This window comes from Oncorhynchus kisutch, linkage group LG19, assembly GCF_002021735.2.
Source record: "Oncorhynchus kisutch isolate 150728-3 linkage group LG19, Okis_V2, whole genome shotgun sequence".
In the NCBI taxonomy this organism is placed as follows: Eukaryota; Metazoa; Chordata; class Actinopteri; order Salmoniformes; family Salmonidae; genus Oncorhynchus; species Oncorhynchus kisutch.
The window spans coordinates 23,911,957-23,936,488 of record NC_034192.2 but is presented as its reverse complement, the minus strand read 5'-3'; the positions used below and the strand labels follow the sequence as shown (position 1 = coordinate 23,936,488).

Here is a 24,532-nt window from a genome sequence, read left to right as displayed (position 1 = left end):
ACAGAGATTCTTTAGCTAAATAGCCCAGGACTGTGTAGCCTACTCCCGACAGTCACGTTGTACAGCTCCATATATTCCGTTCCATCCTAACGGAAACCCAGAGGGTTTTTCATTTTTCTTGGAATATAAACACCATAATTAATCAAATGAACCCAAAACTCTAAAAGTAATTGGAAAGGTAGACAAATTATTTGTGACATTGTGGTTACAATAAAGAATGTAAACAAAATGTAAATAAGATGCTGCATTTTTATTTACAGTAGTGATGGACAGCTTGTGGCATTTTGAAACACTTGTAGCTCGACTATCAGGACAATAGACTCTTTATAGCCCGGCTACTGTATGCAATGCTTAAGTAATCTGAAGTGTTACATTTCTAACTCAAACAGCCGTACAGTATTTCTTCATCAACATTTTTATGTTTTCATTAATAAAATAACTAGAAAAAGTTTAGTAGTTATTTAAACTACATTTTAGTTGCACTTCCACCCAGCTCACGACCACAGGTAAAACCTTGCTGAGCTGATCAATGTATTTGTTGCGTTATAGTTTCGTCAATTTCTCTAGTCAAAAGGCCTTGATGGCCTCAAAAGTTTGGACACACCTAATCATTCCAGGGTTATTCTTTATTTTTACTATTTTCTACATTGTAGAATAATAGCAAAGACATCACAATTATGAAATAGCACATACGAAATCAGTTAAGATCAAATTATGATTTACATTCGTATAAATTTTTTGGGCGGGAGGTAGCCTAGTGTTTAGAGCATTGGGCCTGTAACCGAAAGGTTGCTAGATTGAATCCCCGAGCTGATAAGGTCAAAATCTGTCATTCTGCACCTGAACAAGGCAGTTAACCCACTGTTACTAGGCCGTCATTGTAAATAAGAATTTGTTCTTAACTGACTTGCCTATTTAAAAAAATGAAAAAATAATACAAGGACAGCCTACTCCTTCCTCCCCGTCAGGAATTGAACCCCAGTTGCCTGCACGACACAGGGATTCTTTAGCTAAATTGCCCAGCACTGTAGCCAACTGTCACATTGCACAGCACTATATTTTCTGTTCCATCCTAAAGGGTTTTTCGTTTTTCTTGGAATAGAAACACCATAATATTAATCAAATAAATTAACCGCCATTTCTTAAAATCAGTCCCATATACTATGTTCTTATAAAAAAAGGTTTTACATTCTCTAGTACAGCCACTACTGAAGGCTATCAAATGCTTCTCAAAGATGCCCTTTGGTGGTCAAACTAACACTAACTAGCATTAATGGTACCAGTGGTTGGCACTTAAATAACCATAGAATTCTGCGGCACCACGCAAGCTGTGCTGCAGTACGTTGCAACTTTTAAAGGACGAACCACTGTAAATGTTTCTAAAAACTCAAGGGGAGAAGGGAATAGCCTACTACATATACTGGGTGTAAGTCTATAAAGACAGGGTGCTGCTAATGTTCTAGAATCAGCATTGGAGTTTATAGTGTTGATTGGGGGTAGGGGTCATTCAGAGACCGACCTGTAGGTCCTGGGTCCCCAGGGTCCCCAGGGACCTCGATGTATGTTGTGACTCCAATATCTCCAGGAGCCCCAGAATCTCCCACAGGTCCCCTGGCTCCTACACGGCCCTTCACCCCATCAGCACCCATCAGACCTGGAGACAGCAATCATTATCGTCAACATCATCATCATCATTATAGCGTGTGTGTGTGCATAAAAGTATTGGACAGTTCTACCTTTAGGGCCAAGTCGTCCCCCTGGTCCTGGGCCTCCGTCTGGTCCTGGTGTACCACACGCTCCTGATGGCCCCATGTCTCCTCTCAGGCCTTGGAGAACACACACACAGGTTCATAACAGTTGATCACACAATGGCACATTATCTTCTTCATCTTAAAGCAACAGTGGTCTAACCTGGTACCCCAGGTACACCATCTCTTCCTCTGAATCCATTCAGGCCGGCAGCCCCCCCAGGTCCCGGGGGTCCATCAAACCCGGGCCGTCCAAACGGCCCAATCAATCCTGGGGCCCCTCTGCCAGGCAGACCTGAATCGCCCTGTACCCCCTTCTGTCCTCTGGTCCCTGAAGCATGTAGAGATCCAAGGATACATAGAGAGGAGAGTGAGATGGGGGAGAGGAGAAAAAGAAAGGGGAGAGGACAGAGAGATGGGGGGAGAGGAGAAAAAAGGGGGAGAGAACAGAGAGACAGGGGAGAAGAGAGAAAGAAAGGCGAGAGGAGAACAAGACAGCAGGGAGAGGAGAAAGGGGAAAAGGAGAGAACAACCAGAGAGGAGTTTATGAGAGTGTCATACATGTATGTACAGTAGTCACAGCTAGAACTTTTATGAGCAGTGTTCTGACAGAGATGCTTACATGCAGTGAGTGTTCAGACAGAGATGCTTACATGCTTACAGCAAAGCTGTCATCAAGGCAGATGGTGGCTATTTGAAGAATCTCAAATATAAAATATACTTTGATTTGTTTAACACTTTTTTGGTTACTACATGATTTCAGATGTGTTATTTCATAGTTTTGATGTCGTCACTATTATTCTACAATGTAGAAAACAAAACTTGAATGAGTAGGTGTTCTAAAACCTTTGACTGGTAGTGTACATTCTGGGATAAAAACAAAAAAAACAAAAGGGCATCCTTTGCCACTTGTTGTGGGGCTAAGGATATGTACCTGTTAAGCCAATGATTCCTTTGAGACCTACAGCCCCCGGAGTGCCTGGAATGCCTAGAGTACACTCCCCAGCAACCCCAGGCAGACCAGGCAAGCCCTCAGCACCTTTACTGCCTGAGGATAGACAGAAGCAACAATCAGACTGTGTGTGTGGGTGTGTGTGGGTGTGTGTGTGTGTGTGTGTCTACTCACCTCTGTCTCCCTGTGGACCATCTCTTCCTGGTAGGCCAGGCGATCTACCAAGCCCAGGCAGACCAGAGTCTCCAGTCAGCCCCAGAGAACCATCCTCCCCTGGGGGGCCTGGTCTACCTGGCAGCCCTGGGAGCCCTGGTCTGAAATCACCCTAAAAACCCATACAACACAGAATGACTATGTATGGACACACAAAGACAGTCCACAGTAGGACACACACGCACGTTTGCACTCACAAACTCATTCAAACACCATCACGCATGTGCACACACACACAAAATGTTTGTGCTCCACTGACCTTAGGGCCTGGCATCCCGGGAGCTCCGGATGGTCCTGGTCGTCCCATACTACCAATCCCTGGGGCACCAGCAACCCCCGGCTGGCCCTTCTCACCTGAGAGGGAAACAGTCTCATGACTGAATCTGTACATGAGCTCCATCTGCAGTTTTTCTCAATCACGTACAAGCATTTATGGAACAGTGTAGTTCGAAGATACGTTGCCTTCTCTAAACAGCAAATACTTTCATCAAAACTATAAGATACTGTTAATTAAGCAAATACATGAATCATAAGAACTGCTTACAAAAAAGATTAAGACATCAATGAAATGAAAAAAATGAAAAAAATCTCAATATCACTAAACCATGATGATCAAAATTGGAAATAAAAATATCAAAAGGTGTAGAATTATGGGCAATTCTTCTCCTTTTACGCATTTTTCATTAAACGTTTACATTTACAAAGTGGTTATATCCTTGGGTTGGAGGATTTAGGGTCATTAAATAAATTCAACAGTCGCAAGACAGGACTTTAAATAGGCCTATGGCATGTCAAGGGAACTGTAGCTTACTGTTTAGATGGGTTAAATGGAAACTGAAATCTGGACATTGACTAACCAGAATAACCTACTGTTTTTTGGCAAACTCCGAAGTCCTCTAATAATACTAGTCCCATGTGAATCGACATCCCTGTGTTTTGAGAGAAATTTCCGTTTTACAGGTGTTGCTCAGTGTTTGAGCAATAACTGATTTGATAAATTTAACAAAGTGCTGCGTGTAGCCTATATATGAAGGCCTTACATGTATCAACTTTCACATTGAATGCTTTTGTTTATACGTTTTGTGCGAATGAATTGAACATTACCAAGTGCCTCCTAAAAATATTGTGCCTATTTAATGCAACCCTTGTTGTTAATAGATCGCAAATCAGCATACAACTGAGCTAAACAAGTTCACTTTCTCATCCATTGCCTAAAAACGCATATCAAGTGCAAGTTAGCTGTTTAGCTCACATCTGAAAGCTGCTGGGCATTTAGGACTTCTTCTACTGCGGATCGCTAAAATATGCTAATGTTTATGATCCCACTTGCTCAATTCAAATATTTTGCCGACACTATTAAATGGTTTGGTATGGTTAGGAAACTTGGGAACCAAGCTCGAGTTCAGTGTAGCCTGACAAAAGAGAAGCTACATGTATCTAATTATACAGTGGGGCAAAAAAGTATTTAGTCAGCCACCAATTGTGCAAGTTCTCCCACTTAAAAAGATGAGAGAGAGGCCTGTAATTTTCATCACAGGTACACTTCAACTATGAAAGACAAAATTAGGAAAAAAATCTAGAAAATCACATTGTAGGATGTTTTATGAATTTATTTGCAAATTATGGTGGAAAATAAGTATTTGGTCACCTACAAACAAGCAAGATTTCTGGCTCTCACAGACCTGTAACTTCTTCTTTAAGAGGCTCCTCTGTCCTCCACTCGTTACCTGTATTAATGGCACCTGTTTGAACTTGTTATCAGTATAAAAGACACCTGTCCACAACCTCAAACAGTCACAGTCCAAACTCCACTATGGCCAAGACCAAAGACCTGTCAAAGGACACCAGAAACAAAATTGTAGACCTGCACCAGGCTGGGAAGACTGAATCTGCAATAGGTAAGCAGCTTGGTTTGAAGAAATCAACTGTGGGAGCAATTATTAGGAAATGGAAGACATACAAGACCACTGATAATCTCCCTCGATCTGGGGCTCAACGCAAGATCTCACCCCGTGGGGTCAAAATGGTCACAAGAACGGTGAGCAAAAATCCCAGAACCACACGGGGGGACCTAGTGAAAGACCTGCAGAGAGCTGGGACCAAAGTAACAAAGCCTACCATCAGTAACACACTACGCCGCCAGGGACTCAAATCCTGCAGTGCCAGACGTGTCCCCCTGCTTAAGCCAGTACATGTCCAGGCCCGTCTGAAGTTTGCTAGAGAGCATTTGGATGATCCAGAAGAAGATTGGGAGAATGTCATATGGTAAGATGAAACCAAAATATAACTTTTTGGTAAAAACTCAACTCGTCGTGTTTGGAGGACAAAGATTGCTGAGTTGCATCCAAAGAACCCCATACCTACTGTGAAGCATGGGGGTGGAAACATCATGCTTTGGGGCTGTTTTTCTGCAAAGGGACCAAGATGACTGATCTGTTTAAAGGAAAGAATGAATTGGGCCATGTATCGTGAGATTTTGGGTGAAAACCTCCTTCCATCAGCAAGGGCATTGAAGATGAAACGTGGCTGGGTCTTTCAGCATGACAATGATCCCAAACACACCGCCTGGGCAATGAAGGAGTGGCTTCGTAAGAAGCATTTCAAGGTCCTGGAGTGGCCTAGCCAGTCTCCAGATCTCAACCCCATAGAAAATCTTTGGAGGGAGTTGAAAGTCCATGTTGACCAGCAACAGCCCCAAATAATCACTGCTCTAGAGGAGATCTGCATGGAGGAATGGGCCAAAATACCAGCAACAGTGTGTGGAAACCTTGTTAAGACTTACAGAAATGTTTGACCTCTGTCATTGCCATCAAAAGGTATATAACAAAGTATTGAGATAAACTTTTGTTATTGACCAAATACTTATTTTCCACCATAATTTGCAAATAAATTCATTAAAAATCCTACAATGTGATTTTCAGGATTTTTTTTCTCATTTTGTCTGTCATTGTTGAAGTGTACCCATGATGAAAATTACAGGCCTCTCTCATCTTTTTAAGTGGGAGAAGTTAAACAATTGATGGCTGACTAAATACTTTTTTGCCCCACTGTATGTGCACAATGCTCCCCATCCAACCTGACACAGCTTGAGAGGATCTACAGAGAAGAATGGGAGAAACTACTCAAATACAGGTGTGCCATGCTTGAAGTGTCATACCCAAGAGGACTGGAGGCTGTAATTGTTGCCAAAGGTGCTTCAACAAAGTACTGCATAAAGGGTCTGAATACTTACAGTACCGTTCAAAAGTTTGTAGTCACCTAGAAATGTCCTTGTTTTCCATAAAAACATACATTAGTTGCAAAATGAATATGAAATATAGTCAAGACGTTGACAAGGTTATAAATAATGATTTGTTATTTAAATGTGTTCTTCAAACTTTGCTTTCGTAAAAGAATCCTCAATTTGAGCAGTTACAGCCTGGCAGACCTTTTGTCACACATCCTCCGAAATCGGCTCCTCTCCTTGTTTTGGGCGGCGTTTGATGTCACCGGCTTTCTAGCCATCGCCGCTCCATTTTTCCATTGTTCCATTTGTTTTGTCTTGTTCCCTGCACACCTGGTTTTCATTTCCTAATCACACTGCATGTATTTATTCTTCTGTTCCCCTCCATGTCTTTGTGTGAAATTGTTTTGTTACGTGTTGTGTGTGTACGCGCCAGGCTGGGTTTTTCCTGTTATTTTCCGTGGTATTTCACGAAGGTTGGTTATTGTAACATTGTGCTCATTTTTATGACTGTTTCGCGCCTTGCACTTTTTTCCTTTGGCTGGAGGTCTTGACGCAGTGGCGTCCGTCTGTTTATTTGCCTCTGCCCAAATAAAGTGTGCTGCTGTTCACAACTCTCTGCTATCCTGCACCTGACTTCTCCTCCAGTAGCGCTCACTGTGACACCTTTGGCAGTGTAGTTGTCAATTTTTGGGGGTAATCTGAAGAGATTTCACCCCATGCTACTGAAGCACCTCCGACAAGTTGGATTGGCTTGATGGGTAGTCCTTACGTACCATGCGGTCAAGCTACTCCCACAACAGCTCAATAGGTTTGAGATCCAGTGACTGTACTGTCCACTCCATTATAGACAGAATACCAGTTGACTTCTTCTTCCCTAAATAGTTCTTGCATAGTTTGGAGCTGTGCTTTGGGTCATTGTCCTGTTATAGGAGGAAATTGGCTCCAATTAAGCGCCGTCCACAGGGTATTGCATGGCATTGCAAAATGGAGTGATCGCCTTCCTATTTCAAGATCCCTTTTACCCTGTACAAATCTTCCACCTTACCACCACCAAAGCACCCCCAGAATATCACATTGCCTCCACCATGCTTGACAGATGGCATGAAGCACTCCTCCAGCATCTTAGATTTTTTCTGCGTCTCACGAATCTTCTTCTTTGTGATCTGAACACTTCAAACTTAGATTTGTCTATCCATAACACTTTTTTCCAATCTTCCTCTGTCCAGTGTTCTTTTTTCCCATCTTAATGTTTTCTTCTTTATTGGCCAGTCTGAGATATGGCTTTTTCTTTGCAACTCTGCCTAAAAGGCCAGCATCCTGGAGTCGCCTCTTCACTGTTAACGTTGAGACTGGTGATTTGCAGGTACTATTTAACTTCTTTGGGGTAAGGGGCAGTATGGGTAGCTTGGATGAAAAACGTGCCCAAATTAAGCTGCCTGCTACTCAGCCGTAAAAGCTAGAATATGCATATAATTAGTACATTTGGATTGAAAACACTCTGCAGTTTCTAAAACTGTTTGAATGATGTATGTGAGTATAACATAACTCATATGGCAGGCAAAAACCTGAGACAAAATCCAACCAGGAAGTGGGAAATCTGAGGTTTGTAGTTTTTCAACTCAGTCCCCATTGACGATACAGGGTGATATTTGCTATGTTTCACTTCCCAAGGCTTCCACTAGATTCAACAGTATTTAGAACCTGTTTTGAGGATTCTACTCTAAAGGAGGGGCTCATTAGGGCTCTTTGAGTGAGTGGTCTGGCAGAGTGCCACAGCCTTGGTCTGGTGCGCTCATGTGAAAGGTAGCTACATTCCACTTCATTTGTACAGACAAAGGAATTGTCTGGTTGGAACATTAATGAAGTTTTATGTTAAAAACATCCTAAAGATTGATTCCATACTTAGGTTGGCATGTTTCTACGGGCTGTAACTTTTCGTCCGACGTTCTGCGCGACCTGAACGCGCTTTTGGATTTGTTTACCAAACGCCCTAACAAAAGAAGATATTTGGACATAACTGATGGACATTATCGAACAAATCAACAAGAATAGGCTGACAAGTTTCAGAAGAAAGTCCTTTGTTTCTGGTCATTTTGAGCCTGTAATCGAACCCACAAATGCTGATGCTCCAGACACTCAACTATCTGTTTAATTGCTTCTTTAATCAGAAAAAACGTTTTCAGCTATGCTAACATAATTGCAAAAGGGTTTTCTAATGATCAATTAGCCTTTTAAAATGATAAACTTGGATTAGCAAACACAACGTGCCATTGGAACACAGGAGTGATGGTTGCTGATCATGGGCCTATGTACGCCTATGTAGATATTCCATTAAAAGAATCTGCAGTTTTCAGCTACAATAGTCAGTTAAAACATTAATATCTACACTGTATTTCTGATCAATTTGATGTTATTTCAATATTTAAAAAAAATTAAGAAGCTTTTCTTTCAAAAACAGGGACATTTCTAAGTGACCCCAAACTTTCGAGCGGTAGTGTATGTAAATGTGATATTTGAATTTTTTAATGATTTAAAACCTGTTTTTGTTTTGTCATTATGAGGTATTATTGTGTATTTTATATTGTATTATACAGGGTGCATTTGTTAAAGAGACCTAGGTCTCAATTTGTCTTCTCTGTCAAAATAAAGGTTAAATAAAACCATTTAAAAATCATTGTTGTTCTACTATATGTATGTTTGACCACAGTTCCAAAAAACACTTGTATACAATGGAGTAAAACTGTAATACAGGATGTGCCGTTTGTGCAGGCTTTTATTCCAGCCCATCTCTAACTCCTGTGATTCACCTAATGGCTGTCTTCAAATGATCATGATTACCTGAAATAGGTGTGTTGTTAGTGCTGGGCTGTAACAAAACTCTGCACACTATATTGCCCTCCTAGGATCTTACCAGGGTACAACAGAGCTAGGGTTCTTGGGTAGCGAAGTCATTCTCACCTTTAGGCCCAGTGTTTCCAGGAGGGCCCCGGACAGACAGACCTCTATCCCCCTTGGCGCCGAAATTGCCAGGGAAGCCAGGATAGCCATTTATACCAGGATTCCCTGAAAACATATAGGCAATTATAAAATAGTTCACTGGGTTAGAAACTGGTGCTGGCAACCCCATGGATGAATGTTGGATTCCCACATGGGCCACATGTTAATAGTTAACCCTTGTGTAGTCTTAGCATTCTGTATACTCCCCTTGTCCTTCACTAAACCCCTCAAATAAAGCAGCTTAATTGAATGTTTAATGCCAAATCTATTTTGCATGTAGAAACAACCTGTCATTCATCACAAACTTTCTGAATATCTTGATTTTCCCTCTTCACAATGCAGAAAGACTACATTTAATCAGTGGACACCACTCGTTATTACAACACACCTGTCATAATTGTTTTCTTTCCTAAAGTAGAGGTTTCTTATTATTATTCTTATTATTGCTAAAGATAATGCATAGATGTAAACGTACATTTTTTAACAAGAGATATGCAGAAAGTAGTTTTGAATGCATTTTATTGAAGGGAAACAATAACAGTCTTGACCTTTTTTGGCAACATAGTGATATATTCTTATATACTGTACAATGAGGAATTCAACTACAAAATACTAGTCTCCTCCAATTTTTTTAACCAATGCCCCCACCCACAAGGTGTATAAACAACAACAATAAATAAGAATAAAATAAGATAATAGAACGTGAAGAACATAAATCAATCAACTCTAATTAACAAATGTAGGACAGTATGCAAGTGTGGTTGCATGGACTTTGCAGATGTATTTCTCACATGTGCAGCACATAGTATTTGTTTTACAGTCCTTCTTTGTGGGGCAGAATTGGCATCTCCTGGACAAGAACAAGAGTCAGCCCCATGAACAACTTTCACAAGTGCTGCAAAGGCTGCTGTGTGGGGGAGGCCCTCCCTTCTTTGAATGTGTGGGGTTACATGTGCCTTTCCCAGCTGCTCAAGGAACAGCCTCATCTTGTTCCGCTTAACAAGGAATCCAGGTAGGGTTGATCTTGTTCTATATCCCGAAGGCATTGTATGAGGACACATCAATGATTTTATGGAAGATGACCAGGGGCCAGCAGGCAGTCATCCTCCTGCAGCTGTATGTTCCAATCATATTGTCCAGGTTGTCCACACCTCCTTTGTTGTGGTTGTAGTCCAAGATGATGTCTGGCTTCCTGTCCTCACGATCACTGATCTCAGCCGTTTTGTGCAGTGTGCTCAGGAGGACCACATTCTTGCTCCTCTTTGGGATGTAAGAAACTAGAGTGGTGGTGGGAGTGAAGGCAAACTTTGATGAGAATGCCTCTCTCCCCCTTGTTGTGAGGAGTGCAGGGGGGAGCTCAGGCTTGTTCTTTCTAACCATTGTGATCTTCCTCTTCAGGAGATGTTGGCTGAGCTCAATCAGTAGCACACAATCAAAATGTCGCATTGTGTGTGTGTGTCTCTCTTTGTGGTTTTTGTGGTGTGTAAATGATTTTTATAACTGCCGGGTCAAAAATGACCCTAAGACAATCTTTGTACCCTGGTGGTGTTCAGCTTTCATGGAAATATGAACAAAGCCAATGTTTCACTTTTTCTAATGTTGGGGTCACTCTAGGAAAATAAATCAAATTTCAAGTTGAAAAAAACTAATTTAGGGTTTTTTCTCTGCTGTTAAACATAGTTGCGTGTCATTTTTTACTCTTAAGACAACACAAGGGTTAAGTAATTTGCTGTGGATAAAAATGTATGCAAAAAAACAAACAATAACACCATGACCAGCCGATGATCCTATCAATTCTCTGCTAATGCCGTGATACTACTGCTGGGCTGTTAGTGTATGTATGATATTGTCTTTATGTCAAGAATCTCCCCCAGAGCTCATGGCTAAAGCCCTCACCTGAAGGTCCTGGGTTGCCTTGATGACCCTTCTCTCCCTTCAGTCCTGGGTCTCCTGTGGTTGTTATCGTCTCACCCGCTGAGCCTTTCTCTCCTGCAGGAGGAGATGAGTGTGAGACAAGAGTGTGACACATTTACACATTCTGTAAAACAGATCAAGTGAGACACGAATTAGACAAGAGTGAGACACACTCACACATTCTGTGACATAGGTCAAATTGCTGGGATGCCAGGTTTCTCTTGAAAAAATAATGATCTTACTGTACCTGGATCTCCAGGTCTCCCTCGCAGGCCTTGCACTCCCAGGTTGCCCTTCTGTCCAGGGCCCCCTGGGGGCCCCACACCTGGGGGGCCCTGAGTCCCCATCTGGCCTGTCCGTCCACCTATACCCTGAGAGCCGGCATCGCCCCGATCACCCTTGGGCCCCGGAGGTCCCTACAGCAACAGACAGCAAACAGTTAAGTCTGGGTACATCATGGATAGGGCCCCAAGTTTTTCCAAACCACATGGCCTGGCCATGAGAAAACACAGGCACTAGTTACAGGCTATAACAACAGTCAGATCAGATATTACTGTTACAATAACCATTATTCAGTCATTGGCATTGATTGTACAGTGTGTAATGGTGGAGGTGGAGTGGGTCACACTCACAGGGTTGCCCTTTAGCCCAGGCTGGCCTTTCTGTCCTGGGTATCCAGCGACCCCGTCAGTCCCATCGCTCCCAGGAACTCCTGGAGCCCCAGGTGAGCCAACAGGCCCCCTGTCTCCTGGGGACATGGGACTTTTGTCCCCCGTGGGTCCTGTAGAACCTGGCACACCTGGTAAACCATAGGGACCCTACAGATACAAAGACAAAGGACAAAATCATTAGAATAAAATCTCCCACATACAATGTAAAAACACCTATATAAAGAATTTGTATCTGAATCTGGGGTTGATTCCATAATGTCTGTCCGTCCAGGTCAAGTCACCTGTGGACCTGGTGGACCTCCAAGACCTTTGACTCCTCTAGATCCCTTGGATCCAGGATCACCATCTCGACCTGGTGAAACACAAATGCTGTAAATACAGGGGCAGCTATAGAGTATTCCACACATACTAACCTATAGTAGAGAAGCAAACCTGTAAAAATGCTTGAGCTGTCATCCATGCTAGGTCAAAAAATGATGGGGTGATACACAAAGTTAGGCCGGATGTCATGTGCATTTTTGATTTTTAATGCCATTTTCAAGTTGTCAATGGTCAAATCTGGTGAAAATGTACATAATGAAATAGTAATAGATTTGGCATTAGGTCAAAGGTCAAACCTCCTGAAATTCACAACAGAAACTGAGGGGATTATCACACTCAAACATAAACACTTAAGACTGTGGAAGGGACATGTTCAGCTACAGTTGTAGTACTAATAGTTACTTTTCATACAGTTATTATGCTTTCAGACATGCAAATATACAGAAAATATGAATATTCAGACATGTTCAGCTACAGTTGTAGTCTGTAGTGCCACTAAGGACCATTCTCAGATGATGATATATGCTCTCAGAAAACTGAGAGAGACCCCACCAAACAAGGAAAACTTTACCTCATTAGAATCTGACTTTCTGGGCCAGAGATATTGGAACTTTAATGCCATTTTTTAAGGGGTACATGTACAAGCAGGCAAATAGGATAGTAACAGATTCTGACCAAATTTAATGAGCAGATCAAACTGACTATTTACTATTACCAACTGACTATTGAATCATTTATACATACCATAGACTATTGAAAAAACATAGTTTGGCATAATTATTATGCTTTAAGCCATGCATATACACAAGAAAAGCACATGTTCCATAATTTTTTGTCAAACTTGGGCTTTAGCAAACTAAAATACTTTTCTCAAACAGTTTAAATCCACTCTAGCTACCCAGAAAGACACTTCTGAACAATAAGCACTTTAAGATCATGTGCTACATGAGGATAGGACATTCTGAGGCAGAAATATTGGAGAGATACTATACTGGAACAAAGGCAGAGATATTGGACTAATGCAGTCAAAGTTGACAATGTTGAGGTAATGATAGATTTTGATCATACTTATATTCATGTCCATATGACTAACATCTGAATGTATACTTAAATATGCAGTACATACTTGGATTTTGGCAACGTCCATCATAACAGTTTATTGAATATTTTCTGATGATTCCAGCGTCAAATATGTTCAATTATAGCTGTGGTATAAGCGGGAAAATCAACTTGTATCGACTGTATGCGTTCACTGGAAAACAATGAAACTCTGGAGGGTTATTGCCACTCTGCTAGCTTGTCGTGGCACACACCTTCCACATTTTACATTATTTTCCATAGAACGCATAGCCCCTCGTTGATTATCCCTCACTTGTGATACACAAATAAATACACAGAATTTCTCAAGCATTTGATGACATGTGCTGTGTGGTACTATTCTATGGGAATTTAGCCACCCTCTCAAGTTTGTCAGGATAAAAACACTTCATCCAAGACAAATGTGTTATGCAGGGCCAGCCATTAGCATTTTAATATTATATCTAATGAATCGTGTGTACATGTAATTAGAAACCATAAACATTTGGATACGGTGATACATGTTTATAATTTTCATTGAATATATCAGTGTTTTTTTTAAATCTCATGTTTATATTTTATTGTGTGCCTGCTAGTAATGCTACCCCATAAAAGATAAGAACGAGAAAAGTATTTGACTTTGTAGCAAATTTGCTAAATAATTGAGTACAGTATTTACACTGTAACTATGGAATATAGTCTGTACTATTGCTCACATACACAAAAAGCTTGATTACAGTAATTTGAAATATGATTGCATTGGGAGATATTATCCATCCCGTGACTTTGGTCATATTCACTATCATACCTTGATGAATGTTAGAGTGAATCCTCTACCTACCCACACAACCTCCGTCAAACTGATATTCAGATCTTAGCACAGGCATTTGATTTTGTAAGTATTACAATAATTACAATTTTGTGACATTTTTATATTTGTTGACATTCAGAGAAAAATGGTGAAAGCTCTTAAAACACTTTTTAAATATCTGTCTAATTTGACAGTAGCCGTATAATGCATATCACATTGTCAATAAGTAAAGTGTGTTATGTTCCACAGAATCCTCCAGAATAGGGGGTGGCTTAAAACATCCAGCTTTTGTCATTCGGCCTATTTTGTAGTATTTATGGACTCATTGAATGTGACATTACAACATTTGTTATATTATATGTTATGGAATACCACCGATTTCCCTTGGATGAAGTGTTTTTATCCTGACAAACTGTAAAGGGTGGCTAAATTCCCCTTGAAAGGCCATTGGAGCACAAATAGCATCCAATGCTTTAGAAAGTCTGTGTATCCGTATGTCATTAAGATCAGCATATATCCAGTAAACTGTCATGATGGAAATTGCCATTTTCCAAGTGTGTGTATTTAAGTATACATTTGCCTCAGAATGTACAATCCTCACAAGGTAAAGTGCTTATTGTTCAGAAGTGTCTTTCAGAGTAGTTAGAGGGGATTGCACTGTCTAAGAAAACACAGACTATGGAGTATGCTTTTCCTGTGTATATGCATGGTTTAAGCCTTAATGCATAATAATTATGCCAAAAGTAACTATAATCCACAGTCTAAATATGTATAAATGATTAAAGATTCAGTTTGTATTGATATACTCATTACATTTGGTCAGAATCTGTGGCTGCTTGTATATTTTACCCCTTAGAAATGGATATACAGTTTCAATATCTCTGGCCCAGAAACTCAGGATTCTTACGAGGTAAAGTTTTCCTGGTTCAATAGGGTCTCCCCGCAGTTTTCTGAGAATCATCTGAGAATGGTCCTTAGTGGGCTACAGACCACAACAGTAGCTGAACACATTTGAATGTTCATATTTTCTGTATATTTGAATGACATAAAGCATAATAAATGTATAAAAAGTAACTACTAATGTATCCATTCCATAGTCTAAGTGTTTTTGTTTGATAATGCACTCCATTTTTGTTAAGAATTGCAAGATATTTGACCTAAATCTATTACTATTTCCATTATATCAATTTTCACCAGATTGGAAGCCTTAAATCTAAATTGAACATTGTGTATCACCACAACATTGTTTGAGCTAGCATGGATGACAGCCTTCAACAAGAAAATAGTTTTTTCAAGCAGTTTTTCCAGATTGGCTGATCTCCTACTAAGCCTAATAGGTCGACAACTGGAAATATTGCCTTTTTCCTGAACATGTGACCTAACATGGAAAAACTCAGGGCCATAGTGATATATGACCTGGTCAGACAAAACTTCTGGGCCTAGTCATTCTATGACATGACATGGCATAAAAGAGCTGTTGTTATGTTCATGTATTGGTGTTACCTGTATCTCCAGGCCTACCAGGCTCTCCGGCAGGTCCTGGTGGTCCAGGGCTCACATTAGTGGGCATGCAGAGTCGACAGACATCACCCTTCTCACCTAAGAGAGACATAATGACAGGGAGGAAGTGGTTGTTCAGTGGTTCTTGCCAGTGAAGCAACAAAGTAACTTGAGCTCTCAATCATTAAGTTTGCAGACGGCACAACAATAGTGGGCTTGATTACCAACAACGACGAGACAGCCTACAGGGAGGAGGTGAGGGCACTCGGAGTGTGGTGTCAGGAAAACAACCTCTCACTCAATGTCAACAAAACAAAGGAGATGATACTGGACTTCAGGAAACAGCAGAGGGAGCAACCCCCTATCCACATCGAAGGGTCAGCAGGGAGAAGGTGGAAAGTTTTAAGTTCCTGGGCGTACACATCACAGAGAAACTGAAATGGTCCGCCGACACAGACAGTGTGGTGAAGAATGCGCAACAGCGCCTCTTCAACCACAGGAGGCTAAAGAAATGTGGCTTGTCACCAAAGCCCTGACAAACTTTTACAGATGCACAATCAAGAGTATCCTGTTGGGCTGTATCACAGCCTGGTATGGCAACTGCACCGCCTTGAACCGCAAGGCTCTCCAGAGGGTGGTGCGGTTTGCATAATGCATCACCAGTGGCAAACTACCTGTACCCCATGACACCTACAGCACCCGATGTCACAGGACGGCCAAAAAGATCATCAAGGACTACAACCACCCGAGCCACTGCCTGTTCACACAGCTCTCATCCAGAAGGCGAGGTCAGTACAAGTGCATCAAAGCTGGGACTGAGAGACTGACAAACAGCTTCGATCTCAAGACCATCAGACTGCTAAACAGCAATCACTAACTCAGAGAGGCTGCTGCACACATTGAGACCTGCTCTCTGGACACTTTAATAAATGGATCACACTAGCCACTTTAAACATTGCCACTGTAAATAATACCACTTCAATAATGTTTAAATATGTTACATTACTCATATCATATGTATATACTGTATTTTATACCATCTACTGCACCTTGCCTATGCAGCTTGGCCATCGCTCATCCATATATTTATATGTACATATTCTTGTACACACCCCTTTAGATTTCTGTGTATTAGGTAGTTGTTGGGGAAATGTTAGATTACTTGTTAGATTTGTGTGTATTATGTAGTTGTTGGGAATTTTTTGATTGTTAGATATTACTGTACTGTTGGAAGTAGAAGCACAAGCATTTCGCTACACTCACATTAACATCTGCTAACCTTGTGTATGTGACCAATACAATTTGATTAGATTTTTTTACAAGACCTTAACCAACAATGCAGTTTTAAGAAAATAGAGTTAAGAATATATATACTAAATAAAATCATGTTTTTTTGTTTTAAAGAAACAAAATAAAATAACAATAATGAGGCTATAGACAGGGGGTACCGGTAGCTTCCGAGTCAATGTGTGGGGGTATAGGTAAGTCGAGGTAATTTGTACATGTAGGTAGGGGTAAAGTGCTTATGCATAGATAATAAAAAGCGAATAGCCGCAGCGTAAAAACAAAGCGGGGGGGTCAATGCAAATGGTCTGGGTGGCCATTTGATTATTTGTTCAGCAGTCTTACGGCTTGGGGGTAGAAACTGTAAAGGAGCCTTTTGGACCTAGACTTGGTCCTTGGCGGTAGCAGAGAGAACAGTCTACTGGAGTCTTTGACCATTTTTTGGCCCTTCCTCTGACACCGCCTAGTATATAGGTTCTGGATGGATGGAAGCTTGGCCCCAATGATGTACTGTGCCATACGCACTACCCTCTGTAGCGCTTTATGGTCGGATGCCGAGGAATTGCCTTACCAGGCGGTGATGCAACAGGTCAGGATGCTCTCGGTGGTGCAGCTGTAGAACCTTTTGACAATCTGAGGGGGAAAAAGGCGTTGTCGTGCCCTCTCCAAGACTTTCTTGGTGTGTTTGGACCTTGATAGTTTGTTGGTGATGTGGACACCAAAGAACTTGAAACGCTCTACTACAGCTCCGTCGATGTGAATGGAGTCGTGTTTGGCTCTCCGTTTTCTGTAGTCCATGATCATCTCCTTTGTCTTGCTCACGTTGAGGGAAAGTTTGTTGTCCTGGCACCACACTTCCAGGTCTCTGACCTCCTCCCTATAGGCTGTCTCATCATTGTCGGTGATCAGGCCTACCACTGTTGTGCCAACAGCAAACTTAATGATGGTGTTGGAGTCGTGCTTGGCCATGCAGTCGTGGGTGAACAGGGATTACAGGAGGTGACTAAGCATGCGTCCCCGAGGGGCCCCCTAGTTGAAGATCAGCATGGCATATATGTGTTGTTGCCTACCCTTACCACCTTGGGGCAGCCTGTCAGGAAGTCCAGGATGTTGAACACTGAGCTGTAGTCAATAAACAGCATTCTCACATAGGTGTTTCCAGCCTTTCAAGGCACTTCATGGCTACCGACCTGAGTGCTACAGGCGGTAGTAATTTAGGCAGGTTACCTTAGCTTTCTGGTCTGCTTGAAACATGTAGGTATTAAAGACTCGGTCAGGGAGAGGTTGAAAATGTAAGTAAAGACACTTGCCAGTTGGTCCGCGCATGCTCTGAGTACACATCCTGGTAATCCGTCTGGCCCCGCGGCCCTGTGAATTATGACCTGTTAAAAGGTCTTACTCGTATTGGCTACAGAGAGCGTGATCACACAGTCGTCCGGAACAGCTAGGGCTCTCATGCATGCTTCAGTGTTGCATGCCTCAAAGCGAGCATAAAAGGCATTTAGCTCGTCTGGTAAGCTGGCGTCACTGGGCAGCACGCGGGTGGTTTGTAGTCCGTAATAGTTTGCATTCAGTCCTGTATTGACGATTTGCCTGTTTGATGGATCGTCAGAGGGCATAACTGGATTTCTTATTAGTGTCCTGCTCCTTGAAAGTGGCAGCTCTAGCCTTTAGCTCAGTGCGGATGTTGCCTTCTGGTTGGGATATGTACGTACGGTCACTGTGGGTGTGTCGTTGATGCACTTATTGATGAAGCCGGGGACTGAGGTGGTATACTCCTCAATGCCAATGGATGAATCCTGGAACATATTTCAGTCTCTGCTAGCAAAACAGTCCTGTAGTGTAGCATCCGGGTCATCTGACCACTTCCGTATTGAGCCAGGCACCGGTACTTCCTTCTTTAGTTTTTGCTTGTAAGCAGGAATCAGGAGGATATAATTATGGTCAGATTTGGCAAATGGAGGGAGTGGAAGGGCTTTGTACATGTCTCTGTGTGTGGAGTAAAGGTGGTCTAGAGTTTTCTTTCCTGTGATTGCACATGTGACATGCTGGTAGAAATGAGGATAAACCCATTTAAGTTTGCCTGCATTAAAGTGCACGGCCACTAGAACCACCGCTTCTGGATAAGCATTTTCTTGTTTGCTTATGGCCTTTTAGTGCGGTCTTAGCGCCAGTAGCGGTTTGTGGTGGTAAATAGATGGCCGCAAAAAATTTAGACACACAGCCCCACCCCTCATCTTACCACACATAGCTGTTCTGTCCTGCCGATGCATGGAAAAGCCAGGCAACTGTAAATTATCAGTGTCGTTGTTCAGCCACGACTCGGTGAAACATAAGATATTACAGCTTTTAATGTCCGTTGGTAGGATAGTCTCGAACGGAGCTCATCCAGTTTATTCTCCAGTGATTAAACATTGGCCAATAGAAAGGATGGTTGAGGCGGGTTACCCACTTGTGACAAATTCTCAAAAGGAACCCTGATCTTAACCCCCCTTTACTATCTTCTTCAATCAAGTCAAAATGACATTTTATTCATAAAGCCCTGAAGAGCAAAATGTCAAAACAAACAAACACATCACTTTACAGTAAACAAGCCTATGAAACATACCTTCCATGAAGCTATGCAAAAAATGAACTGTTACACTTGTCAAGAAGACCCAACCCTTAACTTTTACTGGACATGACAGTTGCAAACTGCACAATAAATTCCATATCCTTATTCCTGCAATGCCCTTTACAGAATAACGTATTTGTCACAGAAAATACCTGTTTCTCCGAACCCGCCTCTATCTCCTGGTTGTCCTGGGATGCCTTTGATGCCTTTAGGACCGGGTGGTCCAGGGTTGCCTCTCAACAGATCTGTGCAAAGATCAAACCCACCGGGCAAAAACACGTTGAATGAATATTGTAGCAACATCATACTGCAATGAACTTAACGTTAAACGCCAATGGAAATTCCGTTGAATTTGCAGAAAGTAAGTTGTTGTTCTGAGTTTAATACTTCACCATTGTCAACCAAATAAAATATCAATGTACATTCAACGTAATGCCTCCTGTCATTGACAAATGTTCAATCCACTCTCATATCTAAAACTACAAATATGGAGAAAATAATACTTCACCCTCTCTGAGATGGGAGCCTGTAGTCACAGGCTAACTAGCTAACTCTAACCCTGCTAAACCTTTGTAGGATAGAGGCTATGCAGGGACTTGAATTACATTACAGTAGAATAAGATTGTGGTCACAAGTTACTAAATAAACCTAGATCCAGCCTTACCCTTTGCATTGCTGCGAATGTGGGATTATAGAGTATAGCAGCATAATATTAAAAGATAGCTAACTGCACCTTCAGAGGGTTTCTGAGTTAATGCTGTAGTAATTGTGGTAGCTTTGTAATAACCATTATGTCAGACTTTTGAGGATGACCTAAAGTGGCCAGTTGAGGACGACAAAGTGGCCAGGTGAGTTGAGCATGTACCTGGAATTCCAGGGGGACCACGGTCACCTATGGGGCCATCGTTTCCAGGGGGGCCAGTGGGTCCAGGGGGGCCAATTATGTAGGGGGCAGGCTCCCCCCTCTCCCCTTTATCCCCAGCTAAACCAGGGGGACCAGGATTCCCAGGGGCACCAGGGAAAGACAACCCTGAAAACACAATACAATGATCAGTTTGTTGTGTGTGTGTGTTCGCACGTGTACAAGGGACCACGTCACCGTGAAGGGCAATGCGTGACAATGTGTGACGATGCGTGTGTGTATGTTTGTCACTGTTCATGACAAATTTATGGCAAAGGGCAACCACTGTTGGCCACTGTTTTATCCCGGTGGTCTCTAGTTAAACTTTTAATGTGCGCTTAGATCATCCACACAGATGATCTTAATAGCTTCCAAAATGTCCTGCTCCCTAAAAGCAGAGCTACATGTGAGGTCGGTGATAACTTAGTCCTACTTTCTCCCCCAAATTTTAAAGCTCTCTACAGGGTTTTATCTTCAGTACAAATAAAACCTGGTAATCAAGCAGACTAAGGGGTGATTTAACTATTTGACAATCATTCAGTACAATTGAAATAAAGTCATTTTTCGTTTACGACAGCAATTAAACTGTGGCAATATATTGTACAGGTTATATGAATGGAAAACTCATGTTGGGGACACATTACTTTTACATTTCCAATATATTTATTTTTTGTATTACATTTTTTTAGGACGTTTACATTGTAATACTTCTGACAGCCAACTTTCTAACTCCGCCCATAACTTTTGGGTTTGATAACATTCCCAGAAGGCATGAATTATTGAGTCATTGTAAATGTAATACTTAAAACATGAATCTGCCGTTGTGCTGAAGAATTTGTGAATTTGATCTCTTGTATAATAAATTCTATACCTTCGTTTATGCTGGATTAAGTGTGAATTTTAACACATTTTGTTAGTGATTTGTTAAAATGTGTTATTTTTAAGTATAGTTATTTTCCAAGTTATGAAATCCAATAATTACAATTTGTCTAATCGATTTGAAGAAGCCTCCTGGAGCCAATGGCAGAAAGCCCTTCTTCCATAAAATAGCTGCACCTGTCATCTCCTCCCTCTCATCTCCTCAACCAATCCCAGGAGTCTGCCTCCATCCCCAAAGACTTGAAATCTGCATATGTTCAACCACTGATCAAAGATGGTGACATCACTGATCCCAACTCCTACTGGCCTATATCCATTTTCTGCCTCTCCAAACTCCTGGAGCAAATAGAAAACACCCGGTGTACCTAAGACCTGAGCCATAACAACAATGTCTCTGGGTTCAAGTCTAGTTTCTGAGAAGGTCACAGCTACATAACTGCCAAAACCAAGGTTCTCAATTACATGTTCACCTCCCTGTACAAAAAACACAACTGTGCTGCACTATTCATTGACCTCTCCAAAGCATTTGACACAGTTGACCACTCCATCCTCATCAATAAACTCAGACATCAGCCTCTCTGACAGCTCCCTCTGCTGCTTCTCCAAATACTTCACTGACCACTCCCAAACCATCAGAAGTGAAAACATTACATCCAAACCCCTGATAGTGTCCAGTGTCCTTTTTCTGATGCTTCAATCCACCTTTACGCTGACGATATCATAATCTACACTTCTACCCAACCCTCCCCTCTGCTATGGCCACTCTCCAAGCCAAATCCCAGCTAGCACATTAAGTTCCGTGGAAATTCTGGGAATGTATGTTTTTGGTTTCACATTGGTTGTGGGAACGAAGCCATATGTTTCCTTTAAACGTTTTGAGAACAGAAATGAACATTTCTCCTGTTCTGGGAACTTCTATTTTTAGGTCGCAGGGAGGTTAAATTTTTTTTATTTTTTATTAACAGTCTGGAAAAGGAAATTATAGTTTATTTGGAGGTTTTTGAATAACTTCCTTAAAACGTTCACTGAATAGGCCTCCCAAGTGGCGCAGCAGTCTAAGGCACCGCTTCGCAGTGCTTGAGGCGTTGCTACAGATCCTAGTTTGATCCCGGGTTGCGTCACTGCCGGCTGCGACCGGGAGACCCATATAGGAAAATCACAATTGGCCCAGCATCGTCCGGGTTAAGGGAGGATTTGGCTGGCTGGGATATCCTTGTCCCATCACGCTCTAGTGACTCTTGCTGCGTGCCCGGGCGCATGCACGCTGACACGGTCGCCAGTTGTACGGTGTTTCCACCGAACATTGGTGCGGCTGGCTTCCGGGTTAAGCGAGCAGTGCGGCTTGGCAGGGTCGCGTTTCGGAGGACGCACGGCTCTCTCCCGAGTCTGTACGGGAGTTGCAGCAATGGGACAAGACTGTAACTACCTACTACCAATATCACAAAATTTGCTGCACAGTTTGTTGCTCCATCTTGGTCAGGTTGTTATTGTAAAAGACAACGTGTTCTCTATAGAGCCTCACAGTGGACATTGTCATAATAGCCATAAAATGATAACCATGTAAATCTCTCCCAGACAAGATTACTTTTATCAATATATTCAGCTCTATTTACTAAAACATGCTAATTAGAATCAAATTAGACATCATGCCAGGTATCAACGAGAGAGGAAGAGGCGAAGTGAGAGGCTTTACTCGAAGTGAGGAATTTTGTATGGAGGCTAATGAGAGTGTTGAATTCGATCAACAAAATGTTTTATTCTTAATCTTTGGGCTAGGCGTCCCGCTAGCGGGACAATTTCCGGTGACACTGGAGGGCGCTCTATTCAATTAAATAATCATAAAAATTATGGATATTTCACATTTATGTACATACAAGTGTCTTATATCGGTTGAAAGCTTAAATTCTTGTTAATCTAATTGCACTGTCCGATTTAAAGTAGGCTTTATAGCAATAGCATGGCGTGAGATTGTTTGAGTACGGAGCCCCACATCAAAATATTTTTCCCACCGGCACAGGTTTCATAAATTCACAAATAGCAATTAAAAATTCACTTACTTTTTGAAAATCTTAATCTGATTTGTAATCCAAAGGGTCCCAGCTATAACATGTAGTGTCGTTTTGTTAGATAAAATCCTTCTTTATATCCCAAAAAGTCAGTTTAGTTGGCGCCATCGATTTGAGTAATCCACTCGTTCAACGGGCCAAGATAGGATTCCGAAAATCTACCCCTAAACTTTGTTTCAACATGTCAAAATACGTTTCTATCTAATCCTCAGATACTCTAAAACGTAATTAAGCTATAATATTTCATACGGAAAGAAGTATGTTCAACAGGAAAATGATATTAGCAGGTGCGTGTCCTCTTCGTTCTTGCATACATAAATTTCCAAGTCTGTGTCCCTGTATTAAAACTCATATTTCTTACTCGTTTTGGAAAAAACCTGAAACCTTGAACAAAGACGACTGACAGCCAGTGGAAGGCATAGGAATTGCATACTGGGAGCTATATTTCATTTCTTTACACGTTCCATTGGAAGAGCATGGGCTCTCAAAAAATATATATTCAGGTTGATTGTTCTTTGGATTTTCTCCAACCTTATCCATTGTGTTATTTATAGTCTCCAACATTATTTTAACATTTCTACAAACCTCAAAGTGTCTTCTTTCCACTGGTACCAATTATATGCATATCCTGGCTTCAGGAACTGAGCAACAGGCAGTTTACTTTGGGCACGTCAGTCAGGCGGAAATTGAGAAAAAAGGACCCTAGCCTTAACAAGTTTTAATTTGCGACATGAGGCTTATTTGATCGAATAGACGTTTTGTAATGGTTAGGTTGTTATGAATGCACTCATTTAAGTCGACGCATGTGGCATTTCGGCAACTTTGAAATAAATCAACTTTATATTGGAGTTGTGCCTGTTGTCAGAGATAGATATATGATCCGTTTTAACATGGACATTATAAAGTAGTCAATTTAGTGGGGATTTCTATGAGTTAGGAGCAAAAAAATGTGTTTGACTTTAAAAAGGAGATAGGATGGCCAGCGCCATTGAGGCTATCACAGATGCTATAATGGCAAAGACACAAAGATGAGTCCTGTGTCCATCTCTATGGTCTCTTGTTCACATGTGTATCTGATCTCTCATTGGCTAGAATGGTCCCACCTGTTCTTGCCTCCTTCCACCTTCTATCTTTGAGGACATGTATTTCCATTGTTAGAGTGGTCACTTGACTAACTTTTCAATATAACAGACAATCTTTGGATCAACTGATCTGCTAGTTTATTCTTGTGGATTTTTGGTTGCAAGCAAGTTTGTCTTAACACAGGTGCATGTAATCTGCCATTAGTAGCGTTTTAAGAAATCCAGCATTAACATACGAGTGTTCTGCCCGTTGGTTGCAATTGGCCAATAGTTCTA

General features: G+C 41.6%; 1 protein-coding gene across 1 annotated transcript in view; it reads right to left on the bottom strand.

Annotated features, from left to right (window-relative positions):
* The window catches only part of col4a3 (collagen, type IV, alpha 3), a 117,326-nt gene that overhangs the window by 23,137 nt on the left and 69,657 nt on the right, over nucleotides 1–24,532 (bottom strand). The window contains exons 21-34 of the mRNA XM_020452545.2: nucleotides 20,194–20,358; nucleotides 19,481–19,573; nucleotides 15,434–15,529; nucleotides 12,003–12,073; nucleotides 11,683–11,868; nucleotides 11,298–11,466; nucleotides 11,033–11,125; nucleotides 9,098–9,202; nucleotides 3,173–3,267; nucleotides 2,875–3,025; nucleotides 2,683–2,796; nucleotides 1,912–2,079; nucleotides 1,737–1,826; nucleotides 1,520–1,654 (exon numbers count right to left, since the gene is read on the bottom strand). Of these exons, the coding sequence (XP_020308134.2) occupies nucleotides 1,520–1,654; nucleotides 1,737–1,826; nucleotides 1,912–2,079; nucleotides 2,683–2,796; nucleotides 2,875–3,025; nucleotides 3,173–3,267; nucleotides 9,098–9,202; nucleotides 11,033–11,125; nucleotides 11,298–11,466; nucleotides 11,683–11,868; nucleotides 12,003–12,073; nucleotides 15,434–15,529; nucleotides 19,481–19,573; nucleotides 20,194–20,358 (1,731 nt within the window). The remainder of the gene's footprint in view (nucleotides 1–1,519; nucleotides 1,655–1,736; nucleotides 1,827–1,911; nucleotides 2,080–2,682; nucleotides 2,797–2,874; nucleotides 3,026–3,172; nucleotides 3,268–9,097; nucleotides 9,203–11,032; nucleotides 11,126–11,297; nucleotides 11,467–11,682; nucleotides 11,869–12,002; nucleotides 12,074–15,433; nucleotides 15,530–19,480; nucleotides 19,574–20,193; nucleotides 20,359–24,532) is intronic.